General features: G+C 41.8%; 1 protein-coding gene across 4 annotated transcripts in view; it reads right to left on the reverse strand.

Annotated features, from left to right (window-relative positions):
* Positions 1-19,480, reverse strand: part of ARHGAP10 (Rho GTPase activating protein 10) — a 322,459-nt gene that overhangs the window by 85,889 nt on the left and 217,090 nt on the right. For all 4 annotated transcript variants that reach the window (XM_042983812.1, XM_042983811.1, XM_007091814.3 and 1 more), the window contains 2 exons: positions 18,136-18,241; positions 16,314-16,473 (listed from right to left, as the gene is read on the reverse strand). In XM_042983812.1, coding sequence (XP_042839746.1) covers positions 16,314-16,473; positions 18,136-18,241 — 266 coding nt within the window. The remainder of the gene's footprint in view (positions 1-16,313; positions 16,474-18,135; positions 18,242-19,480) is intronic.

The following is a 19,480-nucleotide window of genomic DNA, read 5'->3' on the forward strand; positions in this document are numbered from 1 at the left end:
CTGTGAAACATAAAAACTGGTTAGGAACCACTAACCTATAGTGATGAGCAGGAAACCTGCCAAGAATGGAAAACAATGGAAACTGAGAAGCCATTTACAATAGTTTGGATTCATCTGAATAATAAAGTCAAGTGAAAGAGTTTTCTTTTAAGCTACACAGAATTTGGATAAAGCCGAGAGGACTTCCAAAAAAGTTCAGCTGCAGGTGTTTGTGGCCCTGGGCATGGCAGGTAACACCATCCTGCAGAAATTGTAGAATAGAAGGAGTACACACAAGAAACAATGATCATTCCGAAGACCCTTCCACATCAATCCATCAGTAACTACAGCTTACTCTGTGAGCTTATTAGCACATTAAGCACAAATGACCTAATTCCTTCATTAAATTTTGAAAACGATGACTAATCCTCTTAGTGGTCATGTCCACCATTTCCATCTCAACAGAAATGACATTCGAGAGAAATCAAGGGTTTGAAGGCTTTCCTGGAGAAAAAAATGTCTCCACTTCTACTCATTGCTGAGTTAGGGAAAGAAAAACAAGTACCTTAAAAAAGGCAGAGCCTTTCCTAAATAAAATATAAATAAACTCTACTCTCAATATACAAAACAAGCCAAGTTGATTCAGCAACAAGTTAAAGAGAACAGGAGGCAGATATTGAGAATCATATACTTGAGATTATGATCCAGATTTTGTGTGAGTTTCTGATGTACACTGTTTCTTTATATGAATATATACAGCACGGCTATCATTTACAAAGGATTATAAATCTTCCCCAAAACCTATCAGTTCGACCACTTTAGAGGTTTGGTTTGGCACAATCTATAGTTTGCAGCCCATGTGCACTTTTGGTAATTAAGAATAAGTAATAATGCTGGCAAACAACACACCAGCTGTGCAATGATTAATAAGAACTTTCTTGTACACACAACCAAGCACTGACATGTGTGGCTCAAGCAACTATATAAAGCTCATGACTTTATGAAATCGAATACAGAGATTTCCTTTCTGACTCCTACACATTCCAACAGAGACATACGTAAGCACTTTTGTAAAATTCAAACTTGGAGCTATCCATGTAGTAATACTGCCTGAAACACTATGAATCATTTAAGCTTAAAAAGAAAAAAATATGGTCTTGTTTTTCTTGGGACAGTAGAAAGACCACAAGGAATTTTCTAACTGTGTGGCTTAACTGCCTGAAATCCTTTTTGGACCAAGGCAGGCTGTAAATGAATAAAGCAAGCTGTGTGACCTTGGGTAAGTTAATTTCAACTCTCCAAGCTTCCGTTTCTTTCATTAGTCTGTAAACTGCAGAAAAAAAACACTACTATCTACAAGAAAATGAAAAAACAAAACACACAACCAATACTATCTACCCTCTCAGGGTTGACGGGTTGATCCGTGGTTCGTCTGAACGAGAGCTGGCCAGTGGCTGGAATATCAGGTGCTCAAGAAGCCCTTAGTGCTGACCCTCTTTCCTAAGCAGACTAACTAAAGTGCTCAGGGAAAGGAAATTTGAATTTTATATGTCCACTAGATCTCCCATAGGCCAACACACTGCTGTGAATGGAATATCTTCTGAAGAAACAACTGGGTTGATTCACAAAGGAATGCCTACTACATTTAGTCTTCAAAGTATAGCAATGGTCTTAACCTGGCTTTGGACAAAGAAAGCTACCAGCTTCCTATAGGTCCAAACTCAAACACACACTCTTCAGGCCAGGTTACTGGATTTCCACTGTGTCAGTTACGAACACCGTTGTCTTTCTTACTAAACGCTGAACTTCCGGAAAGCAAGACCTGCTTTTTTTTTTCTTAAGCTTTTGTGCCTGTCCACAGAGTGCAAGGCATGAAAGAGCAGCTTAACAGATGTTTGTTGAATGAATTGATAACTGGATAAAAGAAATGATGCCAACACCAAAAATCAGATCATATAACTTCATCGTGAATAATATGAGATATATGGATATATATAGATAGATAGATCTATACATATAAATACATACACACACACACACACACACACACACACACACACACACACACACACACAAGTAAAAAGTAATTTAATAAACTCCTAGGGGCACATCACCTAACTACCTCAGTCACTAACTGATGGCTAGCTTAATTCATCCAAGTCCCCAGATTATTTTGAACCAGATTCAAGACTTAGCACAGGTGTTTACAGAGCTTTAAGTAACTAGATTTTACTCTAGAATTCTAGAAGCTTTTATCTCTATAGTAACTAGAAAGACACAATACTATGCAAAGATTGACAGAAGCCATCACTACCTGGTCAAGAGAGGAGCTATGACACAAAAGGAAATCAAACTCTTCCCCTAAATCACTATGGATTAGAGGGTATTGGTAGCATGATTACATGCCAAAAGAGAGAGAGAGAGAGAATAATTCTACAAATATCTACATGAAAAGAAATAATGACTTGGAATAGCTCACAGGAGGAGGAAGACAGCATTAATACTGGATGACAAACTCACCTAACAAATCCTGATTGAAGGATTTAACTTTTTTTTAACCTTTTAATAAAAAAAAATTAAAAAAAAAAAACTTTTTAGAGAAAAATCCAGAAGGGTAAATAGAGGAGGGAGCAGATTTGAGGAGGGTCAGTGTCAACCAGATACTACAAAGCCTAGGCCAAGCTGAGGAAGGGGGTTTTGACCAGACGCCAAGGACGGAGGGCAGGACAGACAGAGCAGCACCTTGATCCTTGAGAAAATGTGGGGCCTCCAATGACAGCGCTCAATAGAGCTGAAGGGTGAGAACAGAAATAAACCTGACAAAACTGATTCCTGCCCTTTGGGGTCACTCTCAAGGAGAAATCAACCAACCGGAAAGTTAAAACAAGGAGAGCTTTTAAGGGACTTTTCATCCTGTGCCAAATTAGTCCAGCAACATAAGGCTGCGTGGTTTGAAATTTACTTGACCTGCACTGACCACATTCATGTCGATTCCCATGCTCCTCAATAAAGTTAATCCTGTACTTCCTAATAGGCCTGACAATACACACTTCCCCAACAGAATGGAGAAGACACTTCCCAAGCAAAAAAGGAGAAAAGGCTATGAATCCCAAAGACAGAGAACATCACCCCTGCCCTCACATTCCTCACACCAGCAGTTAGAAGAGGCCCAGTGAGGGGTGCCTGGGTGGCTCAGTTGGTTGAGCGTCTGATTTTGGCTCAGGTCATGATCTTGCAGTTCGTGAGTTCGAGTCCTGCGTTGGGCTCTGTGCTGACAGCTCAGAGCCTGGAGCATGTTGCAGATCCTGTGTGTGTGTGTGTGTCTCTCTCTCTGCCCCTCCCCTGCTCATGCATGCTCGCTTGCTTTCTTTCTCTCTCTCAAAAATAAACAAACACTTAAAACATTTTTAAAAAAAGAAGAGGCCCAGTGTATAGGAGAGAGTAAACACAGCAGGCCTAAGATGGCCATCCTTAGAAAGGCCTGCTTGCAAAGTCAGCCCTTGGTTGGCATCTGGGAACTAGGCTGGTAAACAGTTGTTTAAATGGATATAAAACAGTCCCTTACAAGTTAGCATGGCCTACCATGCCTAAGCTGTTTGTACATAAATGTGCATATGCGGGGGTTATATGGAACACGTGCTTTCCTTCTGGGAGTCTGGAATCCTGGTATACAGTGGGCAAAGCATGCCTATGTGACTACCTCCCAATAGGCACTGGTCTCTAATGGGCTTTCCAGAACAGAAGTATCACACGTGTTGCTGCATTTTCAGTGCTCGGGGAAGAGTCTGCTCTGTGTGACCACTCCTGAGAGGAGAGAACATAAGCAAAACTACATGTGGATTTCTCCAGAGTCCACCTGGTTTGTCAAATTCTTCTCTGTGTGTCCTTACTACATCGCTATGAAGAAACTAGCTGTGAGTACAACTATATGCTAAGTCCCATGCCCCCTTCCAACACATCCCCAAACATGGGGGTGGTCTTGAGGACTCTAAGCACACCCAGGAAGGGCAGGCACTACATTTACTAGGAAGACTTCTATTTGGAGGGCTCTATGTAGCAGCCTGCTTCATCAAATAGACATTTTATCCACTCTGACTTTAAGTTCGAGAATTTGTGGAAGCCTAGCAGAAATAGAACTGTTATGCCCCAGTGTGCATGAGCTAAAACTGTCAACCCTTAATTTAGCCATTTTTCCGGCTACCATTCATTATTCAAAACGTTTAGTTAGGTGGGACACTAGTGTTTGCCATGCTAAAGATGCAGGGACTAAAACACTAGTACGTGGTCAATCACCGACCTAGTGCAGCAGTGGTGTCTCAGAATGGTTTTAATATCAGAGCAATTCAGAAGAATTTAAATGAGACAACAAGGTTGCGGTGCGAAAACCTGGCCAGGACAGAGGTGCCTTCATCAGACTTCCCCAAGTCAGTTGCCTTCTTCTTCCCACTCAGGCAGAAATCTGAACATCACCACATCTCAAAATAATGGAAAATGGCTGTCGTCCAGTATTTTAGCACAATGCCTTTCTTTCAGTGTGGGCTCCTTCTTTCCATAGCCAAACTGAGCCATTACTATTTTTTTTATTTTTTTTAATGTTTATTTATTTTGGGAAGAGAGAGAGAGAGACAGAGAGAGAGAGAGAGAGAGAGAGAGCGAGCAACAGAGTGTGAACAGGGGAGGGGCAGAGAGAAAGAGAGACACAGAACTTGAAGTGGGCTCCAGGCTCCGTGCTATCAGCACAAAGTCCTATGCGGGACTCAACCTCACAAACCACGAGATCATGACCTGAGCCAGAGGTGGATGCTTAACCAATGGAGCCACCCAGGCGCCACCCATAAGTATCTCAATAAAGGGTTTCTTTGGTGGCTGGCCCCACAGAAGGCGCACAAACAATAAAGTATCACTGATGAACTAAAGCAAGAATCTGAGATGAGTAACATCCTCACCTGTTCCCTCCCAGTTCCTGAGCAGAAACACAGAAAATAAGTCAACAGCAAAAGACAAGAAAGGCTAAGCCAGAAGATAGGTTCTAGACCCTAACTTCTCATGGATATACGGCAGCTCTTGGTTTCCCCATGGTTCTAGGTTCTTGACTTGGGAGTCCCTGAAATTCCTAAAATTGTACCGTTTCTTTTGTGTATATATAATATACTATTTGCTGGGAACAGGACCCAAAGCTTTCATTAAATTTTCAATTGAGTCCTAATGTATTAAAGCTTCAAAACTATTGCTCTAGATAGAGGAAAAGTATGTCAGATGAAGGAACAGACTTTAAAATGACTGACTGAATGGCAGACCAGAGGCCCAAACAGCCAGGAGATGTGTAAGAATGCAACGGAGGATAAAATGGGTCTATCAGGTTGGAGAACAACAACTAGGAAAACAATTATCTAGATAAAAGACACTTCTCGTTTAAATACTGGTCTGAGAAAACTGAAGAAAGTTAAAGAAGCTCTAGTTAAAACCACGGGAATAGAGCAACAGGTTCAGATTTGGGTGACCTCGAAATACCCGTTTCCACCTGAAATTCTACTGACCAGATGCACCTGATCCATTTTCATAAGGACTGGGCCTAAGTAGCAGCCAGCCTCAAGAACATGCTGGAGCTATGTGACGGCACCAAAATATAAACTGAGTTAAATCAAAGTCGATGAATAAATTGTAGGTATGCTGCACTGTGAATTTTCTCACACTGTCCAAAGATGACTTGGTTATAACCAAAACTGACCAAACTGACATAAGTAAAAAGGGATTTATTAAAAGGAATCAGCAGGAAGGACAAAGAGCTGAAACTCAAAAGTGCTCTGAATTAGTAACCTGTGGCCATCAAGAGCCAACCAACAATTCTCCATTTCTCACCTCTGCACCCTTACTAATTTTGTTTTTAATCTTTATTTTTGAGAGAAAGACAGAGTGCAAGTGGGGTAGGGGAAGAGAGAGGGAGAGAGAGAGACACAGAGAATCCAAAACAGGCTCCAGGCTCTGAGCTGTCAGCACAGAACCTGATGCAGGGCTTGAACTCACGAACTGTGAGATCATGACCTGAGTTGAAGTGGGACACTTAATCAACTGATCCAAGCACCTTCTTCCCATGAGACTCCCCATCCTTTCCAGTGCTCTGCCTTCTCCACCGGGCATCTGACCCACCACTGGGGTTCCTTCAGTCTGAAGCCCACGGGCTATCTCACAGTAACAGGCTGGGTTTCTCCCCATCCCAATTCCAGATCTCCAGAGGAGAGACCGTGACTCAGACCAGACTCCAGAGGAACTACTCTTGTGTGTATAGCCAGTTCTTGTCAGCAGATCGAGATTAGAGTGGCACTGAGTCTTACGAGAGGGATGAATTCCACAGTGAGCAGTTCTCAGAGATGCTGGGCTATCTTCCAGGACATATATGTACTAAATCACTGTGGGGCAGTACAGACGAGAAGGACCCAAGAGAGGTAAAAGGGGAAGAGACGGAGGTCAGAGTCTAGAAAAATACCCTTTTCCCAGCCCATCTTGTCTACCAAGTAGCAGGACATCTTTCCAGGAAAAGAAAGGGAAAAAAATTTTCCTCTGAAGGTATCCTAGTCTGATGCAAGTGGCCATATTATCATTGCATAGACTTCAACAGTATGCATACTTTATTAATATAAACATCTATTGTTTTTAATTCTAAATGTTTTGCTAAAACCATGTAGCCTATTCTCAATACTCTGGATTAAAGTTTAGAAAAATCAGTTCTTTACATATTATTGAAGCAATACTTCATGTTTATATTTTCCCACTTACACTATTTGATGTAATTTTGGATTTCTGAAAATTTGGGACACTAAAACATTCTGCTTTTAGTGATTTAGTTCAATCTTCATATCCTCTAGATCTGCTGTTGCTGAGGATCAGAATGTAGTTGTCCGGCCTATTAGGCAGTGACCACACAAAAACCTTCCACTTAAAGCTGTTTAGAATTGACAAAGCAGCAATATAGTCTAGGCCTCCTTAACAGTCCCACCTCCAGAGGCAGACAGTCCTGGGTTTAAATCCCAGCTGTGCGACCTTAAGCAAATTCTTACCCTAAGCTCCAGTTTCCTCATTTGTAAAATGAGGATGAAGATAATATCTACTTCACAGAGCTGTTGAGCAGGGCATTAAATCAGATCATGATATAAAATACTTAGCAGTATGAGAACTTAGTGAATACTAGCCTTTCTATTATCATATATTAATAATCCTGATGGTGATAAACACAAGGAGAGAGATGATAACAGAGCTTCACTAGAGGTTCTGGCAAACTTGAGCTGAGTGGCCTGGCACAGCCTGATGACCCCAAAGAGACGACATGTCAGAAGCAGGCTGCCTGTCACGTGTGATGTGGCAAATGGAGAATGACCTGAAGAAGGGGGGAGATGGCCAGTTGAGAGCAGTCGGCATTCCTGTCCATGCCCACCAGGTACAATGATCATATAAACCCCTTGGATCCCTCAAAATTCAAATAAATCAGCACTAAAAAGAAATAAGCTATCAAACCATGAAAAGACATAGAAGAACCCTAAATGCATATAACCAAGTGAAAGAAACCAGTCTGAAAGGCTACATACAATTCCAACTACATGACATTCTGGAAAAAGCAAAACTATGGAGACAGTTAAAAAAAAAAAAATCAGTGAGTGCCGGACCTGGGAAGTGGGGGGCAGTTGAGGAAAGAGATGAACAGGTAGAACGTGGGATTTTTAGGACTATGAAAATATGCTGATAACATTAAAATGACGAGTATGTGTCATAACACATTTGGCCAAACCCACAGAATGTATAGCACAAGAGTGAACCCCAAAGAAGCTCTGGACTTCGGACAATAATGACGTGTCAGTGAAGACTCCTCGATTGTACCAATGTACCACTGAGGTGGAGGGATGTGGATACCAGGGAGACTCTGTATGGGGAGGTGGAGGAGGAGACAAGGGGCATATGGGAAATCTCCATACTTCCCTCTCTGTAAACTAAAAAACTGCTCTTAAAAAAATTCAAGTCTTTTAAAAAATACAAATATGTCATTACAGTTTAATATAAAATGTGTGTATTTATTTGTGTAATGTGTATTTATACATACCTTAGCAGACAGTGACAGTGTAGGGTTAAGGGATAGGCCTTGGAGACAAACTGGGTTCAAATTCCAGCTTGGCCACTCTCTCTGGGACTATGACCTTGAGCAAATTACCGAGCCTCCCTGGGCCTCATCTTCCTTATTTGTAGAACAGCAGGGAGAGGAGGAGCTCACGTGGGTCAGCTCACCTCACCTTTGTGACCACTCTAGTGAACGGGTACTTCAGCGGATGAGAGTCAAGAGGGTGCCCAGGTCACAGAGAAGTCACATAACTTAGTGGAGCTGAGATGCCAACACAAGGAATTTCATTTTAGAGCTCACTATGTATGCTACATTATGTGATACTCTCCAGAGTATTTCAGTAAAATGTCAGAGAAGGAGCTAAGCCTAGTGCCTAGTGCACAGTCATCCCTTTGTCAATATTGACTATTATTGCTGATCTCAATTTTATATCGAGAGATGTGGCAGAGACAGCTCTGAAAGCTTTTGGGAGGGGGGAAGAGTTATTTTATAAAAGAAAATAAAAGTGGGCATGTCCCTGCAAATAGTCCAGCCCATAAACACCCCACACTATCCTGTCCCTAAGAAAAGGCATCTGACGGCACCTTTTCCATCACTCACCTACCCATTCCCCACTACCCCCCCTACCCCCTCACTCCTCACTCACCCCATCCCCTTATTCTCTCTTCCAAGAACTCTTGGTGTTGCTCCTAAAGGAGAGATGAACAAAAGGATCATATTCCCCATCGTTCTTAATTCTACAAATACTGATAGAATGCCAAGTTCCATGCCCCAAGCTATACTCTGAGGACCTGTCTTTGCAGCTCTGCGTCTCCAGAGACTTTGGCAGAGAACTCTCTGAGTGGGCCAGACCTCCTAGGCCTGCTCGCTTTCTCCAACTCCTCAGTCTCCATCTCCAACATGAACACATTCTCATCATCAAAAATATTATGAAGTTCTTCCTTCTACTGAATCAAAAACTCACCTCCTAGCAAGTTCTGCTCGCTTATACTAAGCTTTCTTAGATAAAAAATAAATCTACTTCCCCTTCCATACTGCAGCTCTTCAATTTTCTTGAGATAGGCCCAGTGCTTTGTCTACACCAGACACTAAATGCTGCAGAACTTAAGAACTGTATCTCCCAAATTTTCTTTTATCAAACCACGCTAGTACCATGGGAAAATACTCCCTACCCCAGAGCCACACTACAGTGCAGAGAAGGGACTTCCTGTACCATAGCAAAATGAAGAGAGAATTGAGAAGATAATGTCATTATTTTATGACTCTCCTTCAAGAAAGGAGGAAGGCAGACAGAACGTTTTCTGTGGCTCTAAAACTTCTTTTTAAATACTCCAGAGAGAGGGGAGGATGAGTGATGGTCATTGAGGAGGGCACCTGCTGGGATGAGCACTGGGTGTTGTATGGAAACCAATTTGACAAGAAATTTCATATTAATAAGAAAAATAAAAATAAAAAATAAACACTCCAGAGAAATGTAAGGCCCTGCTGAGAAAAAAAAAAAAATCTAACAGTAAAGGAAGTCTCCACGGCTATGCCAAAGATGCCAACATTCAAGAAAACTGGAATAAGGGAAAAAGCCATCCCCACCCCCTACAATTTGTCAGATCCTCTTGCCATGGGGTTTTAACTTCTGTACTGAACCATCACTACTCAGGCAGCCATAAAGCTTTTAGAAATTTTGGAGTTTTATCATTGTTGCTGTTGTTTAAGATATTTATTTTTCTCTCATATGAAAACTGGTGCTGCCTAGCAACCCTGGGCCAGCAAAGCTTTATCAAGAAGCATTTTAGGCTGAATTTTTTAAAAAGAGATTTCTTTTTCCCCCTGAATGACAGGCATGTTTTAAGACTAAAAGGTTCTTTGCACCTCAAAGAAAATGGTTGGCATACCACTCACTCGGGCCTCCTTCATATTCAAGGATGACAGAGACCAACCTGCAGAAAGGCCAGGATGTGCCTTGTCTTTGCGGCAACAGGAGTGGAGGAGTGGGCTACCCCAAACCCAAACCAGTCCACATGTGGCTGCTTCTGAACTGCAAGTTGGGACTGAACAGGGCATCCCTTCCACCATGGAACCTGGGGGCAGAGACATATTCTTCTAGCTTTTGGCAAAGACAAGGGTGCAGGTCCGAAAGTTTGTCCCAAGGTTAACAAGAGTAATGCAATGTGCCATTTGATACTCTTTATGTGTGTGTGTGTAATTTAATATTCTGAGTGTGCTGCACACCTGAGAGAAAACGTACATGCCCATCTCACCTTGTCTCCTCTGTGACTAGAGGGACACTGGCTACCCAAGGATTTTGCAACAGAGATTACAGGGAAGGTTACTGAAACCTCAGAGCAGGAACAAAACATCAGCCTTTTCCACAAACCATGATCATCACAAAAGGCCTCCATTTTCTCAGGAAAAAGGAGACGCAGACTGCCTGAGTATCTATTTCAAAGACTAAACTGCTTATTTTGACAAACTTTTAAGAATCCTCACCAAGGAAAAGTTTTATGCCAATAAAATGTGATTATCTCTCAGTACCTTGTGGCCCACAGAAACTGTAGTATATAAAGGCTAACACTAGACAAAATCTTCATGACCCAATGGCCATCACAGAATCAGTGAAAATCAGAGCAAACTGAAGCATCCCACAGAGCTAAAAGCAAGCAGGGCACCACATTTGGCATATCACCTTGAAAACCCAATTATAATCCTTAATAAGATAAATATACAGGCATATCTCAAAGATATTATGGGTTTGGTTCCAAACCACTGCAATGAAGTGCATATTGCAATAAAGCGAGTCCAATGAATTTTCTGGTTTCCCAATGCACGTAAGAGCTGTATTTACACTGTACTGTAGTCTACTAAGTCTGCAGTAGCATTATGTTTAAAAAGACAATGAACTGACATTAAAAAATACTGCTAAAAAATGCTAACTATTATCTGAGCTTCCAGCAAACTGTCATCACTGATCACAGATCACCAGAACAAATATAATGATGAAAAAGCTTAAAAGATGGGGAGAATTACTAGAATGTGAAATGTGACAGAGACACAAAGTAAAATGACGCCAATGGACATGTCAACGCAAGGCTGCCACAAACCTTTGATTTGTAAAGAACACAGTATCTGTGAAGGGCAATAAAGCGAAGGACAATAAAACAAGGCCTGCCTATAATCTGGATTAAAGTTCTATATACTATCGGGGCACTGGGGGGCTCAGTCGGTTAAGCGTCTGACTCTTGGTTTCAGCTCAGGTCATGATCTCGGGTCTTCGTGGGCTCAAGCCCCACATCGGGCTCTGTGCTGACAGCGTGGAGCCTGCTTAGGATTCTCTCTCCTCTCTCTCTGCCCCTCCCCAACTCATGCTGTCTCTGTCTCTCTCAAAATAAATAAATAAACTTTAAAAAAAATTCTATATATTATGTCAAGTGATTTGGTTGAAAGTAACATATTTCTTACTTTACATGAATTGCCAATTTAAGTATTAACATGAAATAAGATAATAAAACCACACCAATATTAATGTTTTCTTTGATGATTCTCAAAGGCTCTTCATAATCTTCCAGGGCCCTCAGGGACTTGGGGAGAGACAAGGAGGGTGTCGCATTATCAACACAAATTTCTTTTATGACACTAAAAATGTATAAAAGAGCAGAATGAGCTCTATTTCAACAAACTGTTAACTCCCAGGAGGGTTCTTTACCCACCTGTCTAACTAAGCTCCTCTAAAGAGCTCCCCATCCCAGAAATAACAGGAAGTTAGAATTAAAAGTGATTAGCAAGCTGTATACAATTCAAGTGCCAGCAGTCCTCCCCTACTCTTTCCCATCCCTGTCCTGTCTGCTCGGACTTTTCCTCCTGTCTGTTCTTGTCCTACAGGGAAAAACACATGCAGATCTCTACTTGCTATCACCCATTCCTGAACACACACTCATTTAAACCCTTACAAGTCAACTTCGGCTCTTGCTCCCAACAGACATTTTACTCTTGGAGTAAACAGTCGTACTCTCCCACAGGGACAACATCCGGCATCACTGACAATGCCCCTTGACAACCCTAACACTGAACTTGCTTGGGTTTCTTCTGGTTCCTGTTTTATCACTAATAGAAAAATCTCAGTGTTTTGCTCAAAGATATTGTTCTTAATCTTCTCCTAGTGATGAGAAGCAAAGGTTTGGGGTCAAACCATCCTTAACTCGACCCAAGCATTGCCACTCACCAACTGTGTGCCCATAAGCAAGCTAACCTCTCACCCTTCAGTTTTCTTACATGGTATAAAGGGACGCATGTGTAATAAGAATTGTGTATACGTACAGGCATACTATTAGGTATATATGCAATACTTTAAATATTTTTTACTTTATATATCCATTTTAAGTGTGTATATACACACACATACACACATGTAAACACTAGGGTTACAGGAGGTAAGTACCCCAGGTAGTAGACCAAAAGCATATAACACAAACGGCGCCATGCCAATCTCTTGCCTTTTATACTTCCTTCCACTAAATTCTCTCACAAGTTGGAGCCCCACATCTCCAACTGTTTGTTACACATCCAGATGAATAAAATTCAGCACACCGTAAACTGAACTCTTGCCCCAAACCCAATTTTTTTTTCTTCTTTTTATTAATGACATCGATATTCTTCCAGCATTGGGTCCTCAGGTGTGACTCACTGACCATGATTTATGACCCATTCCTCTGAGATGGCCCACAGATCCAGACCCTGGATTGTGTCTACTGTGCCTCACAAGATGATGCCCGCCACCCTTGAACTTCCACTGTCACAACCATGTCCTCAACTACATGCCGTGTGACCCCCTCACCTGGTCTGTTATTACTCTACTTTCTACTCGCTAACCCTGCTGCCAGATTAAGCAGATTAACCCTGTTTCCTGAAGCAGTTTACTTGAAAGCCAGGAGAGGCCCTGGTACCCATAAAGTGAAATCCAAAAGTCCTATGGTGGCATTCCCAGCCTCCCTACACCTGGTCCAAACCTCTTTCCAATCTCATTTCATACCACTCACCTATGTTCCAACAGGAGCCGCATTCCCATAACACACACCTACTCTCTGTGCTTCTCTGATTACATGATTCCCCCATACCTGAAATGTCCTCTTAAAACATACTCCACCTGTTCAAACTCTCTTCTAAAACCTATTCAAACCACCTAGTCAGGAAACGTTCCAGATTCCTCACAGTTACACACAAATCCGCCTCTGAAGTCTCAGCAACTTTCTCCGCATCTCTGTGAGAGCGCTTATTCTCCACCGCATCCCGCCGTTACTGTTGGACAGACCTTTCCTTTCCCCTGCAGGACTCACTGCCCTCACTTCCCCCACATCTCACATCCAACTCTGAGAAGGCACCCACCACGAACATGCCCATTAATCCATAACAAGTATACTTTGTCAACAATGAAACTTAGGCAAACCCCATAAATTCTAAGGCAAAATCCCAACTTGAAAATCGGTGGGAATTTCACAGTACCCTTTTCCACCTGGGAAATGCAATTTTCTGGTTTGCACGGGAAGAAAGACCTTGATGATATTTTTGGCCCGTGAATGCTTCTTTTAAAACAACATCTTAATGTACTGTGTGGGAAGGAAGCCAAAACATGTCGATTTAAGTTTCCTATAGAGTACATATGGGTTTTATGAAAACAGCAAAGAGGCTAGGATAAAATGTGATCTCCAAGGCAGATTAACTCAGGCCTTTTTCTAACTCCAAAATTAATCTAGTGTTTTCTTGCTTTAATTATATGCTGAAAGTTTCCTCTTCTGCTTTGGTGACTTTCCTGGTCAGAGGCAGCATTTTTCACATTCCTAGGATGGAAACATAAGTGAGGAAAAGAAAATGCCTTCCTTCTATTGTCACTTTCCCCTCTGTCTGTTCTCCTTCATAGACACTACTTAAGTCTCTTCATTCTCTCTCATTGCCCCTCCTTTCTATCCCCCTGTCTATTATAATTCTTTCCTCCCCCAGAAGACTCTTCTTTTTAACCCTTCTACCCTCCCTCCCTCTCTCTTTTATTTTGTTCTCAAGCATTTACTAAGAGGAACCATATCCCTCCCTCACAATGTTCAAGTCAAACACAAGATCTCTGGGTGGTAAACATGGATCTGTGGCCAACGAAGCCTCTGGCTCCTGTGGGTCCACGCGTCCATATGAAGTTTTTCTACACAGCCACCCTCTTCAGTAGAGATATCCTTCCTCAGAGCTGAGCCTGGACTTTGAGAGGAAGTCCAGCTGAGTGGGACAAAGAGCTGGCAGTGAAAGTGGACAAGGATGAAATCAGAGTGAAAAGAGGAGGAAACGGGGAAATTAAGTTCTCAGAAATTAGAACTAATCCAAGCTAACAGCTCCCCAACCCAAGCAACCCTGTACATCCAAACCTAACCCCATGCACACAGTGAAGAATCTGAAACTCAACAGCCCCCCTACCCCCTTCTTGATAGGAAACTCACTGCTTCAATTCACACTGGCTGTGCATTTGCAGCATTATCTATCGTAGCCACAGAAAGGCAGAGGGGAAACCTGCAAGCCTTCTACTTAGCTCTAGGAAGCTTCCTCTCTGAGAGTTGGTTCAGTTTCATCCGCTGTAACCATTATAATTGGCTCACCAGCGCCACTTAGAAATTCCTATAAGGTCTGTTAACAAGGTGGAAGCAGCACAATCTACTTCCCAGCAGAAAAATCATGAACTTACCTTCTCAGCTTCAAATAAAAGAAGAAAATAGGAAGCTGCAGCATTAAATGGAGATCCTTTTATATGAGAGCAAGACCCAGAGCCAGTATTTTCACAAATAAACTGCATGAAAGTTCCCTAATTGGGAGTTCACCTAATGATAGTTGTACCACTAAGCATTGTTTCAAAGCCTGTGGGTCTAATTATTTCTTTTTCTAAAAATGATTAGTAGCCATCTTTCCTTGAGGCTGTCTGGATAGCTTAGGGCACCACAAACAAACAAACAAACAAAACAAAGCAAAACAAAAACCCAAACGTCTTACACCCATAAACAAGCTGCTTATGCTATACTGGGAAAGAAAATCTCTGACTAGGTTTCACCCTTAACTCTTCAGTGGGAACCAGTATTCACGCAAGCTAGAACTGCTCTAGCAAACAGCAAATGCAGCAAGGCTCTCGCTGTGCTTTGCTCACAGAGCCTAACACCTCTGTCTCCTTCTCGCTCCTCTGCCCCCTTCAAAATTTATTGAGCTCATTCATTCAGCCAAAAAATATTAACTGAACATCCAACATGTACCAGGTATTATTCTAAGTGTAAAAAAAGATCTCTGCCCTCAAGGACCTGGCAGAGAGAAACAGGTAACTATGGCAATAAACAAATTACATAACATGTTAGACACGGATAAGTGCTATAAGATACAGGTCCCCAGACAGCCTGTACCCCACATACTGCGAGCTGCTTTCCATCAGGGGCTGTAATGTTCGTCTTCACATCCTAGCACCTAATACATGCTCGGCACAGAATATAATCTCAGTTGAAAAGAACCAACAAATTAAAACAAACTTTTAATAAGCAAATGAGTAACCAAGGATTTTAACAGTTTTCAAATTCCCTATCTTAGAAGAAGTGAGGACAATTAGAAGCAAGGTCCTCATCTATAATGAGGATGAGGAAAAATTACATAAAAGTTCTTGAAAGAATCTATCGTATTTTCAAAACCCCATAGTCCCCTGATTACAGAGAAACAAGTGAGCAGATGTGTCACCAAAGAGATTATTCATTTTAAACCAGAGATTCTTAATCTGGGGTTCCCAGAATCAAGGATGCATATGAATCCCCTGAAGTTGTTAGCACAATTTGGGAGACAGGGGGAGTTTCATGTGTGTTTTTCTAGGGAGAGTCTGACACAGATTGGCAAAAATATTTTCCCTGTGTGACAGAAATAGAATTTGAGAAATCCAAGGATAGGACTCAAGGCAGCAAAAAACCTGAAGATTCCAGTATTATATTGCAGATACTCATTTGCATCTGGGTTAAATGCTTCTTCCTTAAACTACTGAGGCAACAGAAGACCAAGTAAACTTCAGATTTATGGAAAGCCATCAGAAGACACAAGTTCAGTGGGAACTTCTCAGAACCAAGCTCATCATCAGAGTAATATCATCATTTAATGGGGGAGGGAGGATCTTAGAGGACAGTTTCATCTGGTGGTAAAGCCAAAAACAGGAATTTCCTTAAGGAGAAAACAACAGAGAGTTTACCTTTTCATGGTTTTCAATTAAGATTTCCACAACGATGTTCTGAAACTTCAAATCCATGATGGCAGCAACAGTTTCTTCCTGGGGCCTCATCAAAGTTGGTCCAAACACCACTCCCAAATTTGCCACAGTCATTAAGTTCTGCTTGGAGTGATGTGAAACACTAACATAGACGTGGGGGGAAAGATAGGTCTCCAGTTAAAAGAGAGGCAATAACTGAGGAATGTACATTATTCTACAACTCTGTATTTCCTTAAAAACAAGGAGTCAAGAAGGGGTGCCTGGGTGGCTCAGTCGGTTGGGAGTCCAGCTCAGGTCACGATCTTGTGGTCAGTGAGTTCAAGCCCCACGTCGGGCTCTGTGCTGACAGCTCAGAGCCTGGAGCCTGCTTCAGATTCTGTCTCCCTCTCTCTCTGCCCTGCCCCCACTCGCACTGTCTCTCAAAAATAATACAATACAATACAATAAAAAAAAAACAAAACAAAAACAAGGAGTCAAGAGACTCCATTTTCCTCAATGCCTCAATGTCTGAAATAACAGGATCTGACAAGACCCTAGATGATGAGGCCCCTGCCTACCTTCCTACTATTACTCTCTTTGTGACACTCTGCTCTAACCACAATGGTGTTCTTAATAAATCTATGTTTATGCTAGGCTTATGCCCCTCAAAGATCTTCATTTACTGTTGCCCTCTACTTAGAATATCCTCTCCTTCCCCAGACATTTATACCCTTGGCTTCCAGTAATGACCAGACTGTATGGCACTCTTGCAAGAACTGGCTTCACAAGCACCCAGAACTTGAGCACCCGCATTCACCCCTTTGGCCCAATACACCGTGCAGTGAGCAACCTGGACAACTGTTCTCAGAAGCCCTGACACTTAATTCAGACCTCAATTCAAAGGTCTCATCCTCCAGATACCTTCCATGATAACCCTCTTTGTAGTCCTACACCCAATATATATCCTCTAACCCCTCATTCTATTTTGTTTTTTTTTTAACCACTTATCTGAAATTATTTTGTATTTTTATTTGTAATCTGATGATGATTATTTTCCTCTTAGAAAGAAGGGACTTTATGAAAGCTGGGAATTTGTCCATCTTTGTTCATCTATGTATCCACTAGCACCTACAAAAGGCATTCAGTAAGTATATGTTGAATGAACGAATGACTATGCCAGTAGTAGGACACTTGGCAGGTCATAATATTCCCTGGCCTTCAGTTTCTTTTTATGTAAACTAAAAATAAATAATAAAATAAAAAAATAAATTCTAAAACAGCATTCTTCAGCTTCCACTTACCTCTAAAATTCTATAATTATAGTGATCGAAGAATCATTTATATTTGAAGAAAGGACTAATTTTTCCACTGAGTGATTAGATTTTGCTTGCTTTTTAAAGAAGGAATAAAAAATAGAATGGATCCTATGAAATTACTACCTATTACTGGATTAAACAAACTTCAAGGACATGTTCAAACTTAGAGTTAGGTAGGTGTGAAACCAGGCTAAATTCGCTGACAGACTTATAATCACATTTCCAGAATCTGTGTACAGGGAAGTGTATAATATTCTCTTCTTTTACTTCCAATCAAACCCCAAGTTGCTGGCAGTGATGTTAAGAAAATAATTATACGACTTCACAAAAGCATCGTATTTCAATGGTCTTGTCCAAGACACACACAGTGAGTCAAATGTCCAGCCTGCCTTTCCAGGCGTGGCCCCCGGTATTGTGTAGACAGCCCCACTTCCAACTGTTACAAATCCAAGAACCCTTCACAGCACCCAGAGTGAAACAGAAAAAGTTAGAAGGAAAAAGAGGCTTACTTTGTTAAGTGTTTCACCAAAATATCCAGCATTTCTTTATTTTTCTCTGGCAGTTTGTGTACCAAGAAATGGATAGCATTGACACGAGATTCTGGGCTTCCACTTTCTTTAAAAAAAAAAAAAGAAGAAGAGAAAGAAGAAAAAAAAACCAGATTACTCAGAATCAAATACAGTCCTAAAAATCAACCATTACAAAGGTTCATCTGTTCTACATCTTTAAACAGAGAATTTAAATGTATTTTGCCACTTCTCGAGAGAAAGAGAGAGAGAGGAAAGCTATCTTTTGCCTTATTCTCCTTAGTCTTTGAGCCTCTCCTATGAGGTAATTTCCATGCGAACGCAATTAGTGCCTCTCCCTGGGGTGATGTTTGAGAATAGAGGGCTACTCCAGCTTCTCACCCTGGCACGCTACACTTCCAGTCTGCCCGTCACTTGAAGGAGTTCAGTCACTGGCTCACTGCCCCCACAATGGAATGCAAGTAAAACATCAGCAGATAGATTCTTCCCACTTACCGGTTGCATTCTCTCTCTCCAAAAGACACACTGAAGCCCTAACCTCCAACGGCTCAGAACATGCCTGTTTTAAAATGTGCGTGGGGTTTGTTTTCACCAGGTATGGTAAGACACACAAACATAGAAACGACTGACTTGAAGGAAGAAGTTTATACTCACACATCCCTAGAAACAGAAGGCACAGGACACCACATCGGGCTGCGCCAGGGTCAGGAGAGGGGCAGAGGGAAGAAGGGGAAAGTGTGGTCATGGGGCTTTATTGTGGTTTCCATGTGAAGGAACAGGTGAGGCAGAGTTAGAATGACTGGTTGGTTTGAATTCTTTCAGCAGGCTCTGAGGTACAGGGGCTGTGCTCAGATGTCTGGTACCTGGCCCTGATTAGGGCAGGAGAATACTGACTTGGAGTGTAAGAGCCCAAAAGACAGAGTCTGGAAGAGAAAAGGGGCTCTGGTTTGGTTGGCATATGGAAAACATGCTCAGTTTCCTATCTCAAGGAATTGGTTAGCCCCAGGAGAGAAGGCTCCCCAGGATCAGTAAAGCCCCAGATGTCAAAACATCAGAATAAAGAGACATGCTTAACATAATGACCTTATTTGGGAATAAGGTCATTGCAGATGACATCAGGTCAGATCAGACAGATCATATCGGAGTAGGGTGGTGGTTTAATCTGTCTGGTGCCCTTGTAAGAAAACAAAGACACAAAGGGAAGATGGCCATATGATGGCCAAAGGGGAGAATATCATGTGACAATGGAGGCAGAGATTGGAGTGATGTGTCCACAAACCAAGAAATGCCAAGGGTTGCTGCGAACCACCATATACTGGAAGAGGCA

The sequence above is a fragment of the Panthera tigris genome, chromosome B1, assembly GCF_018350195.1.
Source record: "Panthera tigris isolate Pti1 chromosome B1, P.tigris_Pti1_mat1.1, whole genome shotgun sequence".
Lineage (NCBI taxonomy): Eukaryota > Metazoa > Chordata > Mammalia > Carnivora > Felidae > Panthera > Panthera tigris.